At 48.0% G+C, this 27182-nt stretch overlaps 1 protein-coding gene across 50 annotated transcripts in view; it reads right to left on the reverse strand.

The window, feature by feature from the left end:
• Positions 1–27182, reverse strand: part of LOC113820940 (tropomyosin) — a 50303-nt gene that overhangs the window by 20401 nt on the left and 2720 nt on the right. For 11 of the 50 annotated variants that reach the window (XM_070119055.1, XM_070119053.1, XM_070119052.1 and 8 more), the window contains exon 1: positions 11538–11928. In XM_070119055.1, the coding sequence (XP_069975156.1) occupies positions 11538–11681 (144 nt within the window). In that variant the 5' untranslated portion in view covers positions 11682–11928. Of the gene's footprint in view, positions 1–11537; positions 11929–19653; positions 20192–20246; positions 20373–22497; positions 22662–24355; positions 24411–25241; positions 25380–25488; positions 25629–26127; positions 26266–26443; positions 26580–27182 lie in introns of those variants that run through there. The other 39 variants (XM_027373343.2, XM_070119039.1, XM_027373341.2 and 36 more) reach the window with 19 other exon arrangements.

The raw sequence follows: 27182 nt of genomic DNA on the forward strand, positions 1-27182 counted from the left end.
GAAGAAAAAAAAAAGTTTCTAAAAAGTGCAAACAAGGAAGCAGAGAATGCGGAGGTAAAGGAGTAAAAACAAGGAGTAGGAGTAGGAGTCTATGACCATTTAAACGATACTGCAGCAGCAAGACCTGGGCCGTCCGCTCGACCCCCTTGGCATCACGACTTGGTGATAGTGGCTCGCGAAGAAGGCGGGGCTCCACACATCGGAAGAGCTGACTAAGTGTTTACGACTCCGGGGCAGAGAGAGAGAGAGAGAGAGAGAGAGAGAGAGAGAGAGAGAGAGAGAGAGAGAGAGAGAGAGAGAGAGAGAGAGAGAGAGAGAGAGAGAGAGAGAGAGACTAGAAATAAAGAGTGAGAGAAAGAGAATAGAAATAAAGAGTAATAGAAAGAGATCAGAAATGAAGAGTAAGAGAGGGAGAAAGAGAGTAAGGAAATGCTAAGAGAGTTGAAGGAGCGTGAGATTAAGGTGGAAAGAAGGGGGAGGGGGAGGTGCTGCGAGTTCGTGCAAGGGAGGCGAGTGAGCTAGTTGACCATGTCCTATATACTCTCATGAGGAACCGCCACTACTCGCCTCATAACTCACAACCCTTACTGTGACACACCTCAGAGAGAGAGAGAGAGAGAGAGAGAGAGAGAGAGAGAGAGAGAGAGAGAGAGAATGACAGACAGACAGATAATTTCTATGATCTTCCAGAGAGGAAAAGAAAGGACAGTACAAAACGAACGTCGAACAAAGGCAAGCTCTCTCACACAACCGACCGAAGAACTCTCAGTTGCGAGACGAGATAAGATAGCTCTCCCTTCACCCCCCCTCCACCCCACCCCCCTCAAGAAAAAAAAACTCTATCGTGTTCCCTTATCATACCGTTTTTTAAATGATACGTTATCTCAGCTCTCCATTTTCTTTAAGTTACTCCGACACACATTAATCACCCTCTCGAACACTGACTACGAAAAACATGTGTAGCGAAGATGATGAAAGCACGCCCTCAAAATAGACGATGAGAGGGGAAAGACGACGAAGAAGCTGAGGCGCCCCTGTCAGAATGTGCTAGGGGTGGGCGTGGGGGGGGAGTGGGCGTGGAGAGAAAGGAGAGGGGAAGGAGGAGGAAAGAAGGTGGGGAGAGGAAAGAGGATGTGGGAAGCGTTGAAGAGAGAGAGAGAGGGAGGGGGAGAGAGGGAGGGAGGGGAAGGGGAGGGGAAGATGGCGTGTGTGCGGTTGGAGTCCGGGTGAGCATGACAAGGAACTTATGAGGGAGATGAGAGGGGGGAATGAGAGCGAGCGAGAGCGAGGGAGGAGGACAGAAAGGGAAAGTAAAAGAAAGTGGAGGTGGGAGGTAGATGGATAATAATGGAGTAAAGGAGGGAGGGAGAAAAGAGAAAGACAAAGATGTGGAGATAGAGAGAGATAGAGAGAGAGAGAGAGAGAGAGAGAGAGAGAGAGAGAGAGAGAGAGAGAGAGAGAGAGAGAGAGAGAGAGAGAGAGAGAGAGAATAGAGAAACCCAGGAACAGAAAAAAGAAACAGTCCACGAAAGAGAACGAGAAGAAAGAAAAGGGAGAGGAATAGGGAGCGAGGAGAATGAGAAAGGCTAGGCGTGTAGAGCTCGGCGCGCGAACACAGAGGTGAGTCTGTGCATCCAGCCAGTCTAACCTTACATCAACACACTCGTGTCCGCATAGCATTTCAACACCATCTTATACAGCAAGTTTTGTTTGTTTGCGCGGGGAAGGATGAGGGGGGAGGAGGAGGAGGAGGAGGAGGGAGATGAGTAGATGGAGTATAAGGGGGAGGAGTAGGAGGAATAAAAGGGGAAGGAGAGGAAAAGAAGGAGGAGGAGGAAGGGAGGCGCAAGGGAGGAAAGGGCACGGGATCAGGAGATGGCCAACTTCTTCCCCACTTGGGCATTGTATTCACTCGGGCATTCTTCCCTACCGTGCCCAAGAAAGGAGGCGAGAGAAGCCCCCCGTCGTGTGAAGCTGCTGGCACTGCCGACCTCACCCCTCCCTCACCCCGGCTAGTAGAAGTCCCAGATCTCCGAACAGCCCTCCGAGAGGTAGCCCCAAGAGGCACACAGCCCCCGCGATCACTGGCACCTGCATGTTGCTTGCTTCGAGGAGGAAAAGTAGCCGGTTCCAACTCCAGACCGACCGGTTGGAGGGCGATAGACGTCGAGTCAGTGAGCCCGCCCGTCCCGTCTCACTGGCTCTCGCTGTCGCCGCCTCTCCCGCCTCGGCACTGGGTAACGAAGTCACGAACAACTCACAAAAAAGGGGAGACACGCAATAGAAGAAAAGATAATTGAGGAAGAGTGAAATAAAGAGAGAGGCTGCGGGAGTGGGAAAGAGGGAGAGAGAAAGAACGAGAAAGACTGGCGAACGAATAAAGAGAGTCAGAACCAGCGTGGTATGTACTACAACTGGCTCATGACGTTACATGTGTGAGTGAACTTTTGACTAAACATTCTAGGCGCTAACGGCAGGGTGTAGCTCTGACACAGAAAGAAAGAGGAAGAGGGGCAAGGAGAGAGACGATAGAAGGAGAGAAAGAGAAGAGAAAGAGAGAAAGGGGTGAAAGGAGAGAAAGAGGAGAGGGAGAGAGAGAGAGAGAGAGAGAGAGAGAGAGAGAGAGAGAGAGAGAGAGAGAGAGAGAGAGAGAGAGAGAGAGAGAGAGAGAGAGAGAGAGACGTTCACACCACCAGAGGCACCCTCTCGCTCAGCCTGCAACGCAATATCAGCCTTGAGGGCGAGTGTTGCAAGGCTCACTCTGGCTTGCCCTCGAGGGTGTCTGTTGCTCCTCGCCGCCGCCGGCTCGAAGATAAACAACAGGACCCTTTCCGAAGTGAACTCATCGCCGCGTTTGGGAAATGACGAAGCCGAGATAATAGAAAAGTGAGAATAAGAGTTCTGGGCTCAAAAAAGAGTAAAAGAAATTGTAAAAAAGGGGGGTGAAAGAGGAGGAGAGAAAGGGAGCCGCTGCCCTCAACCCCTCGTTCATCTCCCCAGCCGTTGCCGTTCAACTCGCAACAGGCTTTGCAACAGGATGAGTCGGGCCTTTTCGCGGGGGCTCATCCCGCTAAGACGGCCACCGCCATCGTCCCAAGGTTGCAGAGCAAGTTCAAGATGTGCAACAAGGCGCAGAACTGGAAATTCCGAATTCTTCAATGAAAGAACTAAAAAAAGAAAAAAAATAATAAAAAGTTGAATCGATACGGTCAGCCACGACAGACATTCTCACACCTGGCTAATACACATCGATCTTTCGCCGTAATGCGAGAGGACGAAGACAAAATGGTCCCACACATTATTAACCTTAAAGAGTTTTATCACCGGAGTCGCAGCGTCCTCTTATCTCTCTTATCTTATCGGGACTCTCGCTCGCCTCGACATCCGGCCCCATCCGCTCTGCCCTTTCGAGTTACTTAACTCGTTCGACCGACTGTATCCAGCCCTATTACCCGTGAATTAGAATGATGGGCAATGGGATAATTACAATTAAAATCGTCCCCTATTTAAGGGCAATGAGCTGGAGTAATGAGAGAGAGAGAGAGAGAGAGAGAGAGAGAGAGAGAGAGAGAGAGAGAGAGAGAGAGAGAGAGAGAGAGAGAGAGAGAGAGAGAAAGAGAGAGAGAGAGAGAGAGAGAGAGAGAGAGAGAGAGAGAGAGAGAGAGAGAAAGAGAGAGAGAGAGAGAGAGAGAGAGAGAGAGAGAGAGAGAGAGAGAGAGAGAGAGAGAGAGAGAGAGAGAGAGAGAGAGAGAGAGAGAAAGAGAGAGAGAGAGAGAGAGAGAGAGAGAGAGAAAGAGAGAGAGAGAGAAAGAGAGAAAGAGAGAAAGAGAGAAAGAGAGAAAGAGAGAAAGAGAGAGAGAGAGAGAGAGAGAGAGAGAGAGAGAGAGAGAGAGAGAGAGAGAGAGAGAGAGAGAGAGAGAGAGAGAGAGAATAAGTGACAAACAGAACGACAGATCAAAAGCCCGACACTTTTGGGGGAGAGATGCGTCACCCACCAGGTATGCGGAGGGTGAAAGTGCGCGGGGAACGGCGCTATGGGTGACCCACGATGCTCACCCCCCCCTCCTCTCTCTCTCTCTCTCAGCCGTTCCTCTCATCGCCGCCTTAGGTCCCTGAGGGGGCGCCGAGGAAGGGAAAAGGGAGAGGGAAAGCGCCGTGGGGACTGCTTCCATCGCCCCTCGGACAAGACGCTCCAGAGGCCAAAGTCCCTCGGCGATCCCTTCCCCTAACACAATCCTCATCAAATCTAATGGAAATCTATCGCCGATGCTTGTCCCATTTATGACCAATTTAAAGCATGGCGGGCGTGGCGGTGGGCGAACCGTGGGCGAGGGTGGGCGGGGGAGAAGGGGCGGAGGCGAAGTTAGGTGAATGAGGCGATAGGGATTTAACTCCCCACCCCACCCCACCTTCCTTCCACCTCCCCCTCCCGTCCCACCCCACCGATACCAGCGTACCAACACCGCCTACGCCCACAGAACATAACAAACCTCATCGCGTAATCCCGTCGCCGCCCCTCTGCCGAAGATCCGCCCATCCCGCCTGGAACTTCCGTGCGCACACGCCCCCCTCCACAACCCACGACGTACACATGGAAGTAGGGTGGGTGGGCGGAGAGGGACAGACGGACACAGAAATGGGGGGGGGGAGAGGTGGAGTAGCGCTGTATACAACCGCGGAAGTGCACACAGACCACACCTACACGCGGAAACACGGTTACTTGACACGCACACAGACACGAAAAACCTACCCTTGCTTGGCCTCGGTACTTCCCCCTCTCCACCGACGCCGAAATCTATGGAAATATGGGACCCCGCACGCCCGCGAACACGGCTGTGCATCTATTACGAAAAACCACCACCATGTACATATATACATTGTTGGGGGACTCGAGCACGCATTCCGCCAGTAACTGCATGGATACATTTACGGTTTTTTTTAAATTAAATTTCGATGAGAGTGAATTTCAAATGAATGAAAAAAAAAAAAAAATCACGTGATATGTTGTAGGCAGAAGGGAGGGTTTTTTTTATAGTGGGGAGGGCCATCGTAATCATAAATTCGGCAGTGGAATTGAATGGCAAAAGGGAAGGGGGGGTGGGGGTGTCATGGAAGGGGTGTAGTCGGCGTGGCACAGTAGTTTGGCACTTTTTGGCATTTTTTCCCCAACCCTGTCTCTTTTTTATTGACACCGATGTACTATATGGACTTCCTGTCAGAACTTTTCCCCGTGCAATAAATTTCCACACATACGTACACACAAACACACGCCCATACACCCATAACCATGAATGTAGAATCGAAAACCGCAAGCCGCCTTTTTTTCTCTACAAAACTTTTCTCATCCCCCCCCCCCCGTGACACGGAAAGAGGAGAGAGAAGAGAGGAGAGAAAGAGATGAGTGAGGGAAAAAAAGGAACAGCATACAAAATGACTTTCACTCTGTCCATGTGTGCGTACAAAGCAAAGAGTCACACTCGCCAAGGTCTAGTAGTTTTGGCACTCTCACTCTCCTCTTCCGTTTTCTTTTACTCTTTCTCTCTCTCTCTGTTCTGCATCTCATTTCACACACCCTCCCTTCCAACCTACACAGCACCTTCCCATAACTATCGAATAACAGGATCCAAGAGCCCTTATTACAACTGTGCACGTACGAGATGGCGAGCTGGAGGATGAAAGAGAAAGAGAAAGAGAAAGAGAGAAAGAGAAAGAGAAAGAGAGAAAGAGAAAGAAAGAAAGAGAAAGAGATAATAAAAGAATAAAAGAGAGACGCGAAAGGAGAGAACATGAGAGAAAGAGGGAGTGAGACGAGAAAAGAGAACGTAGATTGAGACAAGCGAAGACAGAGAGAAGAAATAAAAGGCTGACGAGAAAAATGAGAAGAGAGGAGACGAGAGGAAAGCCTCGCCAAGCTCCCACGTCACAGAGGGAAGCTTAGTACCATTTATGGCTATGAATCAACTGCTGACTATCCTCCGCACAGTCACGCGGGGGACCGAGAAGGGAAAGGAGGGAGGGAGAGAGGGAGGGAGGGAGAGATGAATGGAGGGATGGAGGGGTGGGGGGAGGGAAGGACGCAGGGATAAGGGGGTGGGGGGAGAAAGAGAGAGACACGGGACTTCCACAGCTGGTCACGCCTAGCCATAGAATTCCCTGCCCCTTCCCTTCCCTTTCCTCTCCCTCTTCCTCCTGCCCCTCTCCTTCCCTCCAACTACTCCCCATCTGCGTGACCGCCAACGCTAACTACTTCCCTCCCTCCCTCCCTCCACGTCCGCTGCGAGGGAGGAAAGGGCTGGACCCCGTGTCACGTTACTATGGCACTCCCTTCACTCCCCCCCCCTACAGGAGAGGCGTAGGGGGGGGGGGAAGTGGAGGGAGAGGGGGAACGAGTGAATGAGTCACAGCAATTTATAGAAAAAAGAAAAAAGAAAAAAACACCCATAAAACTACCGCTACCCAATGAATATCAAAATATAAAAATCCAAAATAAACCTCCACCCTCCCTTTTTTAACACCCTCCCCCCCCCCCTCCTTTCCTTCTCCCCAAAGTGCGTGAAACGACGGGCTCTCTAGCGTGCCGGCACGTACACGGCACCCACGTCGCACGGAGCATGGCACTGTACTTGCGCTCTACGTGAAAAGGGGGGAGGGGGAGGGGGGTGAAGTAACGGGAGGAGGGGGGCAATGTGTCTGAGAGATCGATGAGATTGATTGCATGAGGACCAGCGTCGCCTGGTTGCCCCCGACCCTCATAAAATGCTGCAGTGGCCCCGTTTTGGAGACTTCTCGCTCTTGGAATTCGAGGAGGGGGGGGGGGGGAGAGAGAGAGAGAGAGAGAGAGAGAGAGAGAGAGAGAGAGAGAGAGAGAGAGAGAGAGAGAGAGAGAGAGAGAGAGAGAGAGAGAGAGAGAGAGAGAAATGAAAGTAACAGAGTGAGATAGACAGAGAGAAAGCGAGAAGAAAGAAAAAAAGAAAGTAGGAGAGAGCCCGATAAAGCGAAAGCGAGACGAGCGAAAGAGAAATGAACAGAGAAAGCAAGAGAGACAGTGGTCGAGAGAACAAGAAATATGGGAAGAGCAAGACACCAGCAGCAGCAAATCGAGGCGAGGCAGCACGCCTAGGTCTTCATGCCTGGATTGGAATCGCTATCCATAAGAGGGGGGGGGGGGAGAGGAGGGGAGGGGGGCGCTACTGCTCGGCTGAACGAGAACAATTAACTGCCTGTAAGCTAGGCAAAAGTTCTTGTACAGGGACCTAATGTTTAGCTATTTTTTTTTTACAGACGATAGGTTTGATTCCTTTTCTTTTATTTAGGCAGGCTGGCAGGCAGGCAGGAAGGCAGACGGTCGGGCAGACAGGCTACATAGGACACAGATGTTTCCCACGTCGAGCCTCGTCTTTCCCACGGTTCACCTGAACCACAGACACAACCTACCGCGCCACACCCGCCCGTCAGACAGCCCGCCATGCATGTTATCAACTGCCACCAGACACGACACAAAAAACCAGCTGTGACTGATCAATGCCTACTACTCTCTGGCGCTGAGGGCGTCCGAGGAGGTCTAGTTTGGAGGGGGCGGGGAGGGGGCCCAGGGGGGTGTGGGTGTGGGAGAGAGAGTTTGTTGCTAGACTAAGTGGACGATCGGAACCGCCGGGGCACCTGCGGCTCCTGGCCTAGCAAGACCTCGGGAGCGGGGAGCCGCGGCGGCGCTCGCAATTATGCGTGGCCGTGTGTCGTAACGGGACCGCGGAGGGAAGAGGGGTCGGGGGCAGGCGGAAACCGGGTCACAGGCTTCGGGGGAGAGAGAGGAAGAGGGGGGTGGCCAACGGGGAAGGGAGGGGGTGGGCGTGACCTCGTGGGTGGCGCCACAGGATGGCGACCTCTGACCCTCGAGCGTCGTCGCTCCCGCTGCACCCACTCCCGTCGGCCTCCGCCTCCAGCTCCCAGGTTTCCCCGGGCGCTAACGAGTCTCCACCAATTCATTAACTCCGCCCTAATGATGCGAGGACAACCCAATTAGCTCCGTCTTCCAAGAATGGGTGCTGAGCAACCACACCTGCGCAGGTGTTGCCGTGACCTCCAGCAGCAGAGGGAAACGAGGGAGTGAGAACGGGCATCCGGACTACTCATCCACTCAAGAAGGTCAACGGGAACCAGGAGGCACACCGCCAGCCTCCCGCGGCCTCCTCGAACCTCCTCGTAGCAGGGCGCGGCCGAGGGAGAGACCCGCGGAGGCAGGGTGAAACCGCCGCTTTGAGACCTAGGGTTTCATACGGCGCGAGGGAGAACAGCAGTTCTATTGTGACGTCACGCATGGGCAAGGCCGCCACTTCCACCCCTCTCCCCCTGCCCCCCCCCCCTCTCCTGCCCCATCTCGCGCCCAACTTTCCCTCTCGTTCACCACACCTGTGCACTCCAAGCCCAAAATCCAAGCTCTCCCGGCGACGGCGTGCCCACCGCCACCGGCAATCAGGCGAGAGAGCGCGAGAATTCAAGGCAGAAGCTCACAGCACTGGCAGAGAGAGAGAGAGAGAGAGAGAGAGAGAGAGAGAGAGAGAAAGAGAGAGAGAGAGAGAGAGAGAGAGAGAGAGAGAGAGAGAGAGAGAGAGAGAGTAGCCAAGGATGGTCTATTCCCAGAGATCCGACCTAGGTCTTGTGGAATGATGAAGTTTTACGTTCACCGCCCCGGCCCGGCCCTGGCCTCCCTAGAATGCCCAAAACCTTGGATACACAAGTACACGGCCTCCCTCCCCCTCCTTCCACCCCCCCCCCCAAATCTGACTGGCGCACTCTCCCTTTCCCCGCGTGCGCACACCTGTCACCCTTTCACACCTGCCACGACGCACATCTGCCATACAACTTACGGAAGTTCAATAGAGATCAGCCCGGAGGTGAATGCACTCCGTGACAGGTAAACAGCAAGAATTGCGGCGAGGAAAGTGTCCGCCGCGCCTTACCGCAGCCGGCCACGCAAACACACACACACACACACACACACACGCTCGCGCACATACAGGTACACACACAGACGTACACACAGCCGCGCCTCGTCCTGTCATGAGCCTCTGCACGCCGGCATGGCCATCTCTCGAGTACAGGTTGGCATGAGGCCTTCTGGAGCAACAACATGTGGCGAGTGAAGGCGCAAGCCCAGCCCAAGTTGGTGGAGAGGGAGAGGGGGGAGTGGAGGGGGGGGCGAGAAGGTGACTGAGGTACCGGAGACAAGGTCGCCTCTGGTGCCCCGGGCTGAGGTGAAGGTGGGAGGAGGAGGTACGGAATGGGGCAGAGTATGGGGGGGGTAGAGGTGGAGGGGAGGGATGGATGGAGGGTGGTAGGCAGGGCAACCTTGCCCGCCCGCCCTCCCCACCTACCAGTCCTTCATCCATACCTTCACCCACCAGCCCCCACCTCACCCCCTTCCTCCTCCTCCCGCACGGCCAAAGATCCGCCGTGTTACCACCTATTGCAGCCTCTTAACACACCAAGGAAAAGGGGGGCTCGCTTCCTCCTAAGGACTCCCCGCTTCTGCTGCTGCTCCTCCCTCCAACAGGAAATTCTCAGATCGTGTTGCTGGCGTCACCCAACACTGCGCCAAGGAGACTTATTTTTTATAAGTTCTCGGGGCGTCTTAACCTTCTGAAAAATGATCGTGACCTACGCTGAAATCTATACCCAGACAGGTGGCCCGGGTGTCTCATGGCCCTTACGAACACGTACCGAAGCAAGCACGCACACAGACAGACAGACAGAAACACACACACACAAGAGAGGGGGCGGGTCTTGGTCATAGGTCTTGCACTGAACAAGCAATTTGACTGCGATATGGCTGATTATAAAACAATTGAATCAGGTTCTCATGCACCTGCTTGGCTCATGACACACCTGCTTTCATGGTCAGCGAGTGTAACTGTGATGCCAGACCCAGAAGGGGAGAAAAGGTCCCACCCCCCCGAAATCAGGGGAAAATCGACCGAAATTCCACGGGACAAAATAGGAACATTTTCACAACAGCCAAGCATTGTTCTCCCAACCCTCTTTTTCCTTTTTTTGTCGCACATTCTCCACCTACACCCAAATTACAACGGCCAACCGACACTTTCACCCTTATGCTAATTACGCCGAGGTGCCACAGTCGCCTGCTGTTTCGGGAAGGCGTGTTATCGTTCATAATAATCTAATCAGAATGTGGAAAAGCGCTGTTCACCGTTCCAGGGCGAGATTAGCAGCAATTTGCGGTTCAAACAGTGACTCTTAAAAATACAAAACAAAACCGTTGACGACCTCGCATGCGTTTGAAAAGAGGTCGTTGGGCAGTTATTCTCTCTCAAAAAGACGAATGTGAAACTAGGTAGGCTTTTTTTAACCCATTATCTCAACCCTTACTATTTACTCTCTTCATTTACCTCCCATTACCTACCACCCTTACTTCACGCTGCCCTACTCTTAAACTATAATTCAAAAAAAGGAGTGACTCGTTTTCTCTCTAACAACACTCGGAGAGCAGATACTAAGAGAAAAAGAGAACAAAAAAGCGAAAAAGGAAAAGAAAAAAAACATGAAACTGGCACTGCTAGGGGGCAGACAACGGGGCTGTGGTTCCTGCATTCAACATGGGCCTCTCCTCATGTGTTTATGCGGTGGTGTTGACAGTGGAATGCAGACGGGGCACATATATCCAATATTTCACTTGAACTGTGCTTTACTACTCTCTATTTCTCTCGAATTTACGTTATCCTGTGAGATCTATGACGAGGATTCTATAAAAAAAAATGTCTATATATTGGGAATTGTCTTCTAGCCGACATGTGTGAATGTCCTCTCAGAAATATCGCTTCAATGGAGAAGAAAATGGACAAAAGATCAATTTCGAATTTACTGGTGATGAAAAAGGTGGGTTTTTGAAGTCTCCCATTCTATTCTCCTCCTTCAACTGTCTCCGAGGCGCTGTTAGGAAATTCCAAGCCTCGAACGGGCGGACTAATCTGCCATGATAAAAGAATTTTTATCAACTTGCAACCTCCTCCCGGGCTGACTACCCTCCCTCCCTCCCTCCCTCGCCCTCCCGGTCCTCAAAAGTCTTGCTCACAACTCCCTCCTTTTCCCCAAGAAATGAATTTACGCTACCAAATAAACCCTCTTTGGAATGATCGCATGACTATATCTCCCTCGACATGGACAAGGAGGCAGCGACATCGAAGGAAAACTCGCCAACAGCACGACATGAACACACACACACACACCGGCGCGGCTGAGAGAAAATATCGAGCGAGAGAACACACCCACCCAGCCTCGCCTCAACCGACGCTCCTCTTGAGCCCTCTTGAATATACGGCTTTTTTTAAATCCCTCTTTTTCGCTCAATGGAGAGAGAATGCTTATCTGCCTACGATAAATACGATGACAAGGGGGAGGTTATTTATAAATGGGGGGGAGAATGAGGATTGTGAATGTCTGGAAACAATGTCGGGGGCTAAAAACAAGAAAAGCATCGGTTGCCATCCATTAAATTCCTCCTCTTCTCTGGCTTTGACACTCACGGCTTCTCTCCTGAGGATTTCCATGTGTAGCTTGCGAGACAGTTCCTCATTCTCATCCTTTAGTCGTTCTGTATCTTCCTTGGCCTGACGCATTTTCTTTTTAAGGACCTCCATCAGGTCTGCTCCTTTGCCTACGGTCGTCATCTTGCACAGAATTACCACAGTAAGGTGTCACTCGGACCAACTCAGCAATCAGACTGAGTCGCGAGAGTCGTCGAGCTGGATGACTCGGATCGGCGGCCGCGTAGCAACCTCGCCGCTGACTGACTCCGCCCCTTAAACTAGTCCCGCCCTCGTCCTGTAACTCCCTTTTTCAAATTTCGTTATGGGGTGGTGTACGTATGAAATACAACAAAAGAGGGAGTGTGTTTGATGATTGCTTTGCTGGACTGACAGGGATACTTCGGATATTGAACGAGTAAGGTCTACTTTGACCTCAAAGAGTGGTAAAAGTTTTGAATCCCTCCGCGAGCCCACCTGAGCCATTAAATCACCTTTACTGGTTATATCATCCCAACTCATTTGTTATTAATCAAAATGACTTATATGACAGTATGAAACCAGAAGTGACGACCAATGACAAATTAATCAACAATCACGATTTACTTTAGATATTTGAAGAGGTATTGCCGACAGCCGGTGTAAGGGTGTGGATGAAATTCTAGGCGCCAAATACAAAAAAGTTACCACCTCGTTTAACTATATCAAACTCAAATCTAGAGCAGTCATATTGATAATCATAATCACAACAGCAATCATAACGAAAATACGTATTAATACTTGCATATTGACAAACATTAACATAGATGAAGCAACAATGACATCTTCAAATGGCCATGCGCGATAACACATTTCACAAAATCCCGTTCATGAAATCCTCTACGATCTATGCCTAGGACGTTCTCGTATAAACCCAACATCTGGCTCTCGCTGTGAAAATGTTTCGTGCTTGCGTAATCATAAGCGTCAGGTGAAAAATATCCCAGACTAACATCCTTCAGAGAAAGTCTTCAGTGGGACGTCTTCCATATAAGGCCTCATCTGGGGACCCCGAACTCGCCAAATAAAAACCTTTACTCTTCGCCAAATGTCTCCACAGCCACATGACTTTATCGAGACGCGTGGTGTATGTAAAGTGGTGAGACGTTTATATAAAGGAAACATTTTGGAATAAAACGAGGAAAATGAGTGACTTGGGAATAGCGAGAGAGAGAAAAAATAAAAGTGTAAGGTTCGCCAAATGTCTGAAGCACAAAACTTAATCGAAAAACGCGTGGCTGAATTAATGTGATCAATATTCATAGGAGGAGAGAAATAAGTAAGGAAAAGTAAAAGAAAACCGAAGTTCAACTGAAATCCGAGTCTCTATCGCAATTAATTGTTGGTTTATCACTGGCGTTTTCGTACATCGCTTCTGACGTCATCCCCGGCGCCCATACCCAGCCAGGGGCGCCACAAAGCATTCTCTTGGGCATTTCTACTTCATTTATCGAGAATCTGGGGAAGTGTGATTCAGCCGTGGATGGCGTGAAAGTCTTTCCAAGTTTAAATGAATTGTGTTTTGTACACTATCCCTCTCCATCCCGCCTGACAGCTGATCCTGACACGCGCATGCGCAGCGCGACCAGTAGAGTGCACCTGCCAACGGACATTCGAGAGATGTGTACCTGTAATGGCTGCGTTTGCCACCAATTCATAAACGAGGAGCGATTTCATGTCATTTCAGAAGTGAGGGCGTCCTTAGAACACCTGGCCCGCCCGTATTTGAGGAGAAATAGGGACCATAAGGCATCCGCGATGACTGTTGTACCTTGACACAGAAGAGTCCGGCCATGACGTAAACTCAAGGAAACGGTTGAACATTCCTCTTTCCTAACAGTCTGATCCTGATTAGTCATCTGGTATCTCTCTTCGAGGGCAACATACTCTTGGGACTTAGCAAGAAAATGACTTGTTGGGTGAAATTAACTTCTGCAGTGGACAGTTTATAACAAAGAGGCCAGAATCGAGACAGAGAGATGGACGTTTGAGGAGGGGGGGTCAGGCTGGCGAGGGGGGGTGCCCATATGCCTGCCAGGTGACTCACTCTCCTCATAGGACCAAATCCTCAGGGCTGTCTTTGGAGTAACAGCTTCCGCAACGCTACAGTCACTGCCGCCGCCATCTTCGGTCTGTTCGGCAATCGGGAAAAGATCTCTCCCGGTTTTCTTTAGATTTGACGCATTACAAGATTTTTTTTTAAGTGGCGCCGGATTCAAGATTTTTAAGACAACGAAAATCATTAAACGGATTATGAACTCTTTACCGCTAATTCTTTTGGTTTCTAAAGCTGAATTCTCGTGATTTTAGACTCGTAGGATATTGGTAACGAAAACTTAGCATTTTTCTCTCCCACGAATTAAATCAAAGAACAGCGTATCACAATCCATACCCCTACGCCCCCTCCCCTTAAACCCCTCCCTCCCCTCCCCCCTTTCCTAGAACATGCCATGAACACCGCTAAACTTTGAACTCTCTCCAAGTGTTCAGAAAATAGCTGTAGAACGGAAGGAGCGGTTCTGTCATGTACCTCTCCCTCGCTCATTTCCGCTGCCCTCATTGGTTTGTGTTCAATGTGAACCACCAACCACCCCTCCCCCCTCTCCCACACCCTCACTCCCCCTCACCCATTCTCCCTCACCCCCCAATGGTGGTGTGTTTGTGCGAGTGACTGACAGACTATTTGCATATGTATATTTGTGTATGTCGATATACGTGTAGGTATATGTCTATGTTCTTGGATGTTCGTATGTGTTACTCTGTATGCGGGTGTGTGTGTGTATGCGGGTGTGTGTGTGTATGCGGGTGTGTGTGTATGCGGGTGTGTGTGTGTATGCGGGTGTGTGTGTGTGTATATACGGGTGTGTGTGTATGCGGGGGGGGGGGGATATGCGTATGTGTGTGTGTGTGTGTGTGTGTGTGTGTGTGTGTGTGTGTGTGTGTGTGTGTGTGTGTGTGTGTGTGTGTGTGTGTGTGTGTGTGTGTGAACAAGGCAGGTTTGCGGAAGTATATATGCATATGTGTGTGAGTGTGCATGTAATGTATCTAAATATGTACATGAGCATGTGTGTATATGCGCACTTAGGTTTCTATGTGTGTCTGTGCATGTATAGCCTATGTAGGTTAATTACATTTGTTACGCTAGTGTTTGTATATGTACGGATACAAGTTCTATGTGCATATATCCATGTATGTGAATGCATATATGTATATAATCGTGCGTGTATGTATGTATCTATCATAAGTATGTATCTGTGTACACACCAAACTATCGAACAGTCGTTTGTGAAGGCCTAACTATTCTAACAACTTGTTTGCTGCGCGGCGTGAACAGGGCGTGTGCAATGCTGCCAAGAAATGTCAAAATGCCTTAGTCATTACTGTGGTTTGGTGGCTGTTACGTCAAGACATGGGAGGGCGGAGTGATGAGGAGAAACACAGGCGGAGGAAGAGGGAAGAGGAAAAATGGAGTGAGAGAGGGGGGGGAGAGGGAGAGGAGATACGGATAGGGGAGGGGAGGGGAAGGGCTGGGTGAGAGAGAGAGAGAGAGAGAGAGAGAGAGAGAGAGAGAGAGAGAGAGAGAGAGAGAGAGAGAGAGAGAGAGAGAGAGAGAGAGAGAGAGAGAGAGAGAGAGAGAGAGGTAGAGGTGGGGGGGAGAGGTACAAGTTACAAGAAAGTTCAGAAAGAGAGAGAGAACTAAGAGTGTGACAAGGAAGGAGACTGAACGAAAGAGAATGAAGGAAAACGAAAGAGAGAGAAAAGACGGGACGAGAGAGCGAAACACGTGCTAAACTCTGCGCACTGTTGCCACCACTTTGCTCAGATGCCAATATGCAATTTGACATTTATTTTTACTTAGCAAGGAGCAGGAAACTACCTAGTGCGACATGTGGGCCAACTTTTTAAAAACTATTTTCCTTTCTAACCCAGTGACGTGTGAGGAGTTAGTTTGTCTGTGAAAACATATTTAGAACAAAAACATAATAACTAGAAGGAAGGCTTGGACACAGTTGCCAACAATAACACTAAAAATCAAAGTAAACATGAAATACTAACCCTTTTCAATTGCACATTCATGATGTTGTGCAACTCGTTCTTTATAATGCTGAACTTCATCATAGTGTTCGAACTGAAAATGGAGGAGCCGAACGCAAAACCCGGATAATCGGAACATCTTCGCTTATATCTCTCTGCCACCACTTCTGTTGCCACGCTCTGACACCTAAGTTTGGCAAGTTCCTCTAGCTCTTTATCGTCCTCGGGGTCTGGTTTGGCATCAACGTCATTATTTACGTTTCTATCACGGTCAGCTGATGAGCTCGTAACATTGCCAACACTACCGAGTGCCACTCCACCGTTCACTGAAGTTCTGTTTCCTACACTGCTATTTACACTTTCAACTTCGTCTGTTTCTTCTGAGTCACCCGAGGGCGTGGCAATCCCATTTTGCATCGTATTGTTATTAACACTGTCTATAGGGGAGGAATGAGAGTGGTTTCCCGGAGCTGTCACACTGTTAGAGGTGGAGTCCATGTTTCCACCACTGTGTTTACACTCACGTCTCGGCGATGGCAGCGCCACTGGTGGCAGCGAGCCAACCTACTGCCTGCCAACCGCGGGACTTTCAAACACGCGCTACCCGACACTTGCTCTTCTTTTCCTTCCCGGAACGCACTCTTAACACTTCGTTATCACGCGAGGCTTTCGTAACGCACTTATCCTGTCCCGAGATAAGAGGAGCAGGCCGCGGGCATGAGGTTGGCACCGGGGACGACGGTGGCATCGGCAGGGTCGTCGGGCCACTACTGAGGGGGTCGGCGCCAGCGGGCCCCCTGTTCCATTTATGGCTCCTGGCCACGCATGTGCCCGCATACCCTCCATTACTATATTTAGCCGGCCGCCGCTCTTGAAGAGAACGCCAAAACTTTTGTTTTACTCGAAATCTTCGCATTCCCCTTATGTCTAAAACCACGCTCGGAAACAAGTGGTGGTTGCTACCCCTGCCTAGGCCGCCATGCGTGCGTGCATGCGCTCCTCAAATGCCATGGATTCCATGAGGAAAGGAATCTTTTGGGTGAAGCCTCCTACTCTATTTCTTCATGAAACTGCGATGCATTTTAATTTTTGGCAGGACTAAATGTCACAAAAAACGCGAAGAACGGCCTAAATTTTCTGATATGGAAGAATCACTGAACTGAATATAAATTGTATATTTTCTCTTCGACGTTAGATACTAAACAGCCTTACATGAATATCTCCAGCATTCGGACCCTGGCCGTCCAAAAAAAAAGTCGCACGTTAAGCAACATGGATACAAATACCTCGCCAAATACACAGCATGAAAATCGATACAGTATTGTATCTTATCGGTGTCTCATCAGAATCCATCCTTTATCCATTATGAACTTACAATCCCCGCCAGAGAACAGGCCCCCGTTCCTCCCTGGCCCAAAAGAGGGAGGAAACGGGAGAACAGAAGTCATACTCACCCTCCGGACGTGAGGTCAGTTCAGGCAGCTCGGGTTACCTTGGGTCAGCTGAAGACGGGGAGGCTCGGGGGCTCCTGGGGAAGCTATGGGCCAGGAGCTTCCTTCCTTGGTGTTGATGTGACGGCTCTTACTTTGAACTAGGAGGGAATCTGGTGATGTGTGTCTTGTATACACGTATGCGTATTATATATATATATATATATATATATATATATATATATATATATATATATATATATATATATATATTGAGATATACATAAATATTACATATACATACGTGTATAGAAGTCTTTTTTATGATTTAATGAGAAAGGCTTGTTTTGTTTCAAAAGCCAAGCGTGAGTTTTTCATAAGTTGTTATAAAGTACAATTGGAGTTCGGACTTTATCTGTAAAGATATACTTAGGAGTTTACTCCGGGGATGTTGCCATGCATGTTGTTATATGAAGCTGAGAGATACAAGTTGAAATAAAGACAGGAAGAGAAAAAAAAAAAGAAAAGAAAAGAAAGTGCAGTAAAAAAAAACATAATATGATAATAACCCATTGAAATAACTGGTTACATTGTCATAACGATTAGTAGCTGAAAAAGAAAGAGAAGCTTTGTTGTCTTTAATGAGGATTGTGATGATGAGAGAGAGAAGTGTGACGGCACAGCAGCGACACTCTGGCGTTGGTGGTTGTGATGAGGGTGGCTCTGTCTGAGTGATGGTTGTGATGTTTTTATTTATATATAATGTTGACTTTTGGTGAGAAGGGATGACCTTTAAGTTGGTGAAGTTTAGAGCGATGTTGGTTTTTAACCCGTCGGAAAATTTTTCTTCCGTTTGTGAGATTTAAGTTGGTTTAGCTAGGTTTGTTTTAATATGGATGCTATTCTTACGTCTCCACCGGCATCAACAGCAACAGCAGCTCCATAAAATGAAAAAAGAAAAGCAATTGTGATTTCGTTTCGAGGCGCGAGGAAACAAAAACAAAAGCTCATCGCGCTGCGTGCAAAATGCCCTTCAGAAAATGGGCGATGCGCATTGATCGCTTCGTCTTTTTTTCTGTCTTTGCATTTTTTCTTTTTCTTTATAGAGGATTTTGCATACGGACCCTGGCGTTTTAACATCAAAATTAGTCACTCGAGTTAGCTAATTCTACTACACGATTGAAGTCATTCTGAAATTCTTTAATTATTTTTTTTTCTCTCTTCATCAGAAAGTCTCGGTGAAAATAACACTTCTCAAGCTGACCCGAGACTTTTCCTTATTAAACGTTAGGCTGTTTAGTAGAGCTTTAGTCTACGAAGGGCAATACAAAACGAAATAGAAAGCTAACTGGAAATAAAATCGAAGAAAAGGAAAGGCCACTGGATATATTTTTTTCAACAGCAGGAACGTGCTACCCTCGGGGGATAAAATTCAAAACAAGAATATTTCTCGACTGAGTATTATTAAAAAAAGATCAATCGGTTACCGAATTTGATCATTCTGGCATTCCGTGAACTTGGGAATAGTGTGGAAAAAAAAACTTATGGGGTATTATGAATCATTATAATGGATGCACAAAAGGGACCACGTGACTAGATAATAGGCCTATGTTCTCAGTGGGATCTTGGTCTTTCGAGAGAGAGAATCAAAGCCTGCCATCTTTATGCTTTTCTGTCTCTATTTCTCGAAAGAACCAAAAGAAATCCACGGTCATGGTCGTAGGCCTATGTCCGAGTCACATAACTATACTTTTTTGTGCTTCGAAGTTACTACTACAGGGCTGCTACGACTACTTTATAAGGAACATTCATTTGGTCTCCGGGGACTTTTTTCATTTTTTTTATGGGGAGGGAATTCAAAATACTTCAAAAAAATGTTTTCCCGTGCTCGCCTAAAATGTCTATGTTTTTTTTTTTTTTTGGGGGGGGGGAGTGTTAAAGTAAATGATGTTGAATGAAGAATGGTTGGTTGGCTGTTTTGAGCGGAAAATCGTGAACTGACAAATAAAAGCCATTGGAAAAAATCGGATGTGGAAAAAAATAAAAAAAAATATGTAAAGGGAAAACATCGAATGGGATTTTTTCTTTTCTTTTGCATGATGCATGATCAGGCAGAGGGAACGGGAGGGGGGGGGGGAAGGGGGCAGTCCTGAAGGTTAAGGTTACGTTATTAGTAAACCCTAACTCATGCCAGGGCACGTGCTGACGGATAGACCAAGGCAGGATTTTTGATTTTGAGAATTATTATTAATTAATTATTATTCACTTCTCGCTGGGCGTGGAGGAACAAGAACTCAGGATGCGGAGGCCCTCTCTGCCTCCGAAGGGCACTCGCGGAAACCAGAGGACGCTTTCACGGACCAATTTCAGTGGGTGCTCAACACGGGGATCGTTTAAGGGGTGCGGAAAAGGGACGCAAATCACCTCGACATGATTGCACAGAAGGCTTTAAGCGGGAAATTTGATTTTAAATTGCAAACGTATTGACTTTTCTTTAGAATGGGTCATGCTCGGCTCCGCGCGACATTAGTAGCTTCTGGAATTCTGGACGGGGCAAGCTCGGGGTGAAGGCGGGGCGCTCCTGCGCCGGCGACGGGCCCCGCCTCACTTACGTTAGAGAGGGCCTTGTCCTTCTCCACAAGCTGGATGTTAGCCTTCAGCAAGGATTCCTGCACCTGGTCAAGGTCGTTCTCAAGTTGCTGCATCCTCTTCTGAAGGTTGTGAACCTCCTCCTCGCTCTAGGGTAAGTGCACAACGTAATGGAAAAAAAGAAGAAAAATAATGTGAACAAGCGTTGGAGTTGAGCAGCGGCGGCGGCGGCGGCCTGCAGCCTTACTTACATTCTGCAAGGCCTTTTCCTTCTCATCAAGCTTATTGTTAGCGACGGACAGCTGCTCCTGAACCTGGTCGAGCTCATTCTCGACCTGCTGCATCTTCTTCTGCGTTATGCGAATCTCCTCCTCGGTCTAGGGGAAACTCGAAAGTGTGAGTGGGCGGGACAGACCGCGCGTCTACGCAACTTACATTGGCCAGAGCCTTGTCCTTCTCCACGGCGTTGTTGTTAGCGGTGAGCAGAGCCTCCTGCACCTGATCAAAATCGTTCTCCAGCTGCTGCAGCTTCTTCTGAAGTTTGTTCACTTCGTCCTCAGCCTAGGAGAAACTGCTAGGTTAATGGGGCTCGAGGCCGACACCGAAAGACACTTACGTTCGAGAGAGCTTTGTCCTTCTCCTCGAGCTGGTTGTTGGCGGTCAGTAGGGACTCCTGAACCTGGTCCAAGTCGTTCTCCAGCTGCTGCATCTTCTTCTGCAGCTTGTTCACTTCGTCCTCAGCCTATAGCAATATTATGGGGGTAACGGTGGTTATTGTGGGTAGGAGACATCCAGGGAGGATAGCCCATGTGTTTTGTAAGTCGATTTGGTTGGTGGGCGCGGGTGAGAGACCCGGGAATGAGAGTGGGCGGGGGTGGGCGGGTCAAGTGAAGTCGCCTGCCAAGGTGTTGTGTGACACCTGGAGACTCAGGAGTTAACGAGGGCAAGAAGCTGATAAGCGCGGCGCTCATCTATCGCCCTGCCCTCACGAGAAACGAGGGGATATATGACCACCGCGCTGGCAATCGCTACGCCGGGTTATCCACGACCTCACGCCCATGGTTTGTTGTCTGCGTGAGGGTGTGGGCGCCCTCGAGAACGACAAGCTGGACCGTGGGCGTGGCTGGATAGCTCGGTACGCGTAGAATCACACAGCTGAATTTTGCAAAGTTTCTCGAACGTGTGTGCTTGTGATGCATCGGAGCAAAGCCATGTAATGTGACTGATTTTTTACTTTATAAACTTGACAGACTATAATTGTTCGAGAAACGGGTGTTATGCATGAAGCTTGAAATGTTATGCATTGGATTGTGTCTTGTCGAGTGTAATATATCATCATCAATAATAAGAATATGACAATGCACTACACTGGACTATTCACCAGGATTCTTAACTCCGTCCCAGCTGTTAGAATCCTTAAAATAGACAAGCAAAAGACCATCTGTTTAAGAGAACTGATGGAATAGTGAAGCAAACATCGTATCGAGATAACCGCGTTTGTTTAGCAAAATTTCGTGTAATATTGAATAAATAGATATATAAATACACGTGAATAGATGAATAAATATGTAAATAAATGAATAAATGGAAAAATAGAGTTAAACGCAGTGCTCTCGAGTATTCAGCAAGGGATAGCGCAAAGGGGAAACGTGCTTACTACATTGCTAATATTCTCACCTTTGTACAGACGATACGGTCTCACTAGATCGCTATCTATCATTATATTAGATTTTTATTATAACAATATTTATCAATTTGTTTCTTCTGTCGTTACAGCTGAAATTTCGCGAAACACGTGACTGAAAACTTAAAATTGATGACTGAAGCGATCTAGTGATTGGACTACGAGATCTATGCCAGTGAAACCGTTCGGCAACATTACTCAGCAAGACAGTGTACAGTGCCAGCCTTTTTAGCTTGCTGACACTGTACTCACTGTAGTACTAAGTGACTGTAACTGTTACAAAAACGGCTCACAGTTTGCATTGTGACCTTACCACTAAATCATCTAAATCATCTATTTCAAAATGGGAGTAGAAAAAATAATAGGCTCGTTGCTACAAGATACTACGGTTTGTAAAGGCGTTTTTGAAGCGGAATATCTATTCATTTACAAATACCATTAGATTTAGATTAACATAGCATGATGGTGGTAACAACGGACCTGTTATTTATATCTGACTAAATAAAATAAACAACCCAATTTTACCAAAGCTACACAATATCTGTGACATAAAACAAAACTACTGGATTCTAAGTTTTCTGATCTCTTTTTTATCAGGAATACTTTACAGAGAAGCAAGCAAGCAAATTTGTTGCTAAAAGACGACATAAAATCTATCCTAATTGACAATAGGGTATTTAAACTAATTCTTGGCTACTGGGTTCAAAAGACAACGACAAAATTTACATTTTTTCTAGTCTACTGGAAAAAAAATCTTAAAATTAAACTTTGTCTGTGTTTTTGTGAAGGTGACTATATATATTGTATAAATTTACACTAATCGACCAAAAATATATATTTCTGAGTGGGTCAGTGAATTCTAAAGTTAATTAAATGTTATCTAATATTCAAAGTGTTTCCCATCATCTCTAATATTATATATCCATGTAATGGATTATGTACATCCCCCAAGAGCACTAATGATCTCCCCAAAAAAATCTAAATAAAGAGAAATCAATTTAAACCCACAGAGAAAAAAACGATTAATTTAAAACCCTCATAACTATCCCTGTTCAAGCAAAGATCTCCCCTACTCCCCCCCCCTCTTCTTCCCCACCCTCCCCCACTTTTCCTTAAAGTGTTCCTGCTCCTTGAATGTCGTCCCCTTCTGCGTGTAGTTCCTCCGTCAGGAAGTTGATGTTACCTTCTCAGCCCTGTTGTTGGCCTCCTTGTTCTGCTGTTCGAGGGTATCCGCCCTGTCCATGGCGTTATCCTTCTCCAGCTTCATCGCCTGCATCTTCTTCTTGATGGCGTCCATGGTGGCGGTTTTTTTAGGAGGTGCTCAACCAACAAAGAGAACTGAGAAAGCTGTTGGGGAGAGAGAAGAGCGCGTGTCAAGATGGTGGGCTTTCGGAGGCGGAAAGGGTGATATTTGTTGATTGAAAGGAAACAGGTCGAAATGCTGGTTAGATCATTGATATGTGGGTGTGTGGATTAATACGTACATATGTCTATGTACGTATATGGATGTTTGTATGCAGATACGTATGTAGCTATAAACACAGAATCGAAATGGTCCCAAACAACAATAGAGGCAAGAGCGATCTGATCAACCGGCGTGTTTTGCAGTCGCTCTTTGCATCGTATTCATGCAACTGCCATGCAAAATTGCTGACAGCGCGAGTGCAGCGCCGCCCAGTGACCGAGTAGTCACCTGAGCAACACAGACGCGCGAGAAAGAGGAAAACGAGCGAGTGATGGGAACTTTCGCCTCCCTCTGCGAAAAAATAACAATGGGTAGCATTTCGTGGAGCGAGTGAGCGAAGGTGAAGATACGGCGAAATTAGAGCTTTGTGTCGTGCCTCTTCTGCACAGCGGCAAGAGTTCAGCAAGTGTGATTTTACGGCCGCATTATAGCACGCGGGTCATGGACTGAGGCAGGATAATAGCGAGGTTGATGCAAAAATGACCCGTAATCTCTGCGCCGCTTCAATGACAGCCATAGTTGCTTCACTTTTCCCGTATTTCTATCCGTGCTTCAGTTTAAAGAAACATTTCTAAGAGCCTTGTTAAAACTGCTCTTGAGTTTTACTATCCAGCCATTGAAAAGTTATTCAAGTGAAGTACTTATGGTCAGGAACATCATAGTTTTTTTTTTATTCGTGTTTCGAGGTGAGCAAAGCTGTAGGGGTTGGCAGCCCTGGCTTCAAGAACGGGCGATTGCGTCATAACACAACATTTATCAGGTAAAATTGCTCTCAGTCAAAACGAACGAATTGCCTCTACCCTTGGTACTTTACCACAAGAATTATCCACGTATCAAGTTGTGAATTTTAAGCATGAAAACCTCCTTTCTCTCCGAACTTCACGTAAAGATGGCGCACTTCAAAAGAGAGAAGAAAAAAGTCACACTCATTACGCTAATACGGTGGAGATAATTAGTCCCCTTTTTTATTCTCTCTCTCCGTCCCTCTCGAAAGACAAAACAGAGAGGAGGAACAAGGAGAAGAGGGCGTTGTTGCCAAACCCTTAAGACACAAGTGCTTAGAAAAATCCCTTGTTGTTTACTCTTGTGGCACACGGGCAGTGACGTCACACTAGCGGCTGAGGTGGTGATTGCATAAAAAAAAGAAAAAAAAATGTATATATACATATATATATTTTAGAATATGTGTCACCGTATTTTTGGAGTTCTGGTGTGAATCTTTCTAGCTTTCGATTGCAAAAGTTGAGATGAAGTGAAATGAAATTAATCGTTCAGGTTAAATTAATGAGTGAAATATATTGCTGACTGTTCTTGAAGTGTCTTTAGGAAAAATAACATTGAATTTCACTGTCAGAGGATCATCGAGCACTGCACAATTTCACGTATGACTCTCGATACACATTCTCATAAGCACTATTGTTGTTTCCACTTAATCACCAAGGTTGTGTCTCTCTCTTTTTTCTGTTTAGAGAAGACCAAAGAATGACGATACTTGTGAACTATTCGTTTTTTCCTCTTTTATTTTCGTCTTTTCACTAAGACCACTTTCTGAACACAAGCAGCAGGAATAGCGTACACTTCCTCGAGACAAAGATGATGCTGGACTGAACTGTCACACGCCTTCAACTGTTTCAACAACAATAACCCTCCTCTCTACCGCCCCTCCCCCACCCTCACCTTCTCCCTCCCCCCTTCTCTAGCTTGTAACTAGGGGGGGGGGAGAAGGGTAGGAGGGAGGGAGGGGAGGGGGAGGGGAAGGGCAGGTGTGTGAGAATACGGATGCCATTATGCCGAGGACGTATGGGAACTTTACACCAAGACGGCGCAATGGAAGGCTTTTCTGTGATGGAATTATGCTTACTACACCCGCCTCCTTCCCCCCCCCCTTCCCCCGTACCCTTCTATCGGCTGGCGGAGGGCATGCCTTGAGAAGCACTACATGTGTAAGGCAAAGGCATGCTTGTATTCCCTCAAGCGATATTCGATTATTTTTCTTATATGTGGGAGTTTGTCGATTTTCTATATACATCTACATGAAAGAAACTTAACTGTGAGAATTTACGAAATTATGAAGTCGCTAATGTGATTGTGTTCTGAAAGCGATCGAACTCCCGATTAGGAAACAGTGAAGCAGTGAAGCACCAAAACCGCGGCGGCCTTATCAAGGACAAGGTTAACACGGGCGACAATGACTTTGGGGTTGAAACCAGTCGCAGCACTTAAAGGCATTGCTCTGAAGGTAATCCGCGGTGTTCATACTTCTTCTGTTGCACGTTTCCAAGTTCCTATTCGAGCCATAGCACACTGTGCGAATAAGAACTGGAGTTGATGAAAGAGTAAACACTGAATCGGAGTTTTGTTTCGGTGGCTCGATTTTTGCTTCGAAGCTTCGGACTTTAGAGATCCCAAAGCGTTGTATGGGGAGACCACTTCATTCACAGAAGAAACCGTGAGACACGCACGCGGAGGAAGAGATGCTCACTGATGAGGAGTCTGTTCTCGACTGAACCTCCAGCCTCTGGGTCGCCACTACGATGGCTTGGCGAGATATATTTGTTACCGATGGCAGAAGTATAATTAGAGTCGTCAGCAATGGGGCATACCACGGGTGCCACTTGGCAGCTCTAAATAGCGGTGCCTTGAGGGACTAGAATAGGCCTATCAACCTATAGTTAAGTTATCCACAAAATAATCACTGGCAGTACACACGTCAGGGGCGGTGCTCCTTGAGGCTCTGATGGCACTCGACTGAATGAGCAGAGAGCGCCGGACTCGCTCGACACTGTCGAAGTCGTATGGATTTGGCACCGGTGCCAACGATTAAATTGCTAGGGCCGGATGACCAGTGTCTCGCGAGTTATTCTCGTTGGCAGACCACAGCGTATTTATACACAGGCACACGCGAAGCATAACGTTCACTGTAAACACGAGAAAGCTGGCTTACACTTCACGACGAGTGAGAGGTGCCACTTGAAGTCAAGGCAGTGCCCAAATTAAGAGCATCATATCCTTTAAAAAAGTTAAAAGAAATATGTCAGAAATAGAACACGAATACGAAATAAAAGCAATGACGAATGAATGCCCCGGAAGTGGAAATGGAAAACAAATGAAAATTCAGAAACTAGGGCAGATCGCGAGCCACGTGGAGTTGTGCCCTGGTGAGAGGGGGGAGGGGAGGGGTCACGACCCTCATTCAAGTGGACCACACATATCCTTATGACACGGCGGTACATAAGACGAGGGAAGAGCACAAGTTTGGCTCGCGTCACCGTCTTACGACAGGACACGGGAAGCGAGGTTAAGCACCGCGACCGCACGCCACAGGTCTACCCGTGACCTCGGCTGTACCTCGGGAGTGGAGATGCTGCCACGGGAGGAGGTGACTCTCGACTGAACCTCCAGGCGACCTCCAGCCACCGTTACGACGTCGTTCGGTAAATTTAGGTGCCGGGGCAAAAATAGAACCCGATGGCAGATCGTCGACGAGATGAAACAAAATTGTATGGCCCGTTTCTGGTAATTTTACCAGCGTAGGCTCACACGCAAGTACACGACGGGCGCACCATAGATGTATTTACAGACTGGGAAATGATGACAAGACTTTAAGAAACTTAGACACTGTAATGGAATAACACCAAGAGTGAAGCCACGGGAGCACACGTACTGGTGTTCGTCGCCGTGGAGGTGGCACTCGACTGACCTAGTAGCCAACACCGAACTACCTCTATGGTGCCCCTCGGCGCCAAGACGGGAATCGGTGCCAAGAGAAGAGGGTGGGGATAAGGGGGGTCGAAATGGGGGAAATAGGGGAGATTGTAGAGAGGTTTAAATATAGAGATAGAGGGGCAGGTACAGATGGAATGACGTCACTCTCAAGTTGGACGCGATTCCGGAAATGCAGGACAAGTTGGACGGGAATGCAAACGGGACATTTTGAAGTCCGGTTTCAGGTCGCTTGGCCTGGCCCGGCATTCTCAGCCCCCCCCCCCTTCGTTTCCCCTCATGGAGTTCCTCAGCATCCCTGAGTTATTTGCGGGGCGCCAGGTTTACACCCTCCCCATTCCTGGTATCGGAATACTACAACCTGAGGAAAGAGGAGGTAATCTAATCCGGGAAGAAGAATAACATATATTAACATTTACAGGTGTGTTGGTATCCTGCTCGGTACCGGAAGCCCACAGGAGAGGTTGGCAGTGTCCAAGTGACTCACAAATATTTCAAGGAGGATGGTAAAAAAGGGGAAGGGAGGGGAGGGGTGTGAAGGAGGGGGGGAGAAGGAGGGGGGTGCGAATTCTTGGCATTCCACTGTCCTTTGTCATCTTGCCCAAGGAAGGGAAAGAGGAAAAATCTGTGGCAGGAATTTCGGAAGGGACAACGACCTATAAATATGCACCATTTATGCA

The sequence above is a fragment of the Penaeus vannamei genome, chromosome 43, assembly GCF_042767895.1.
Source record: "Penaeus vannamei isolate JL-2024 chromosome 43, ASM4276789v1, whole genome shotgun sequence".
NCBI classification, from domain to species: domain Eukaryota; kingdom Metazoa; phylum Arthropoda; class Malacostraca; order Decapoda; family Penaeidae; genus Penaeus; species Penaeus vannamei.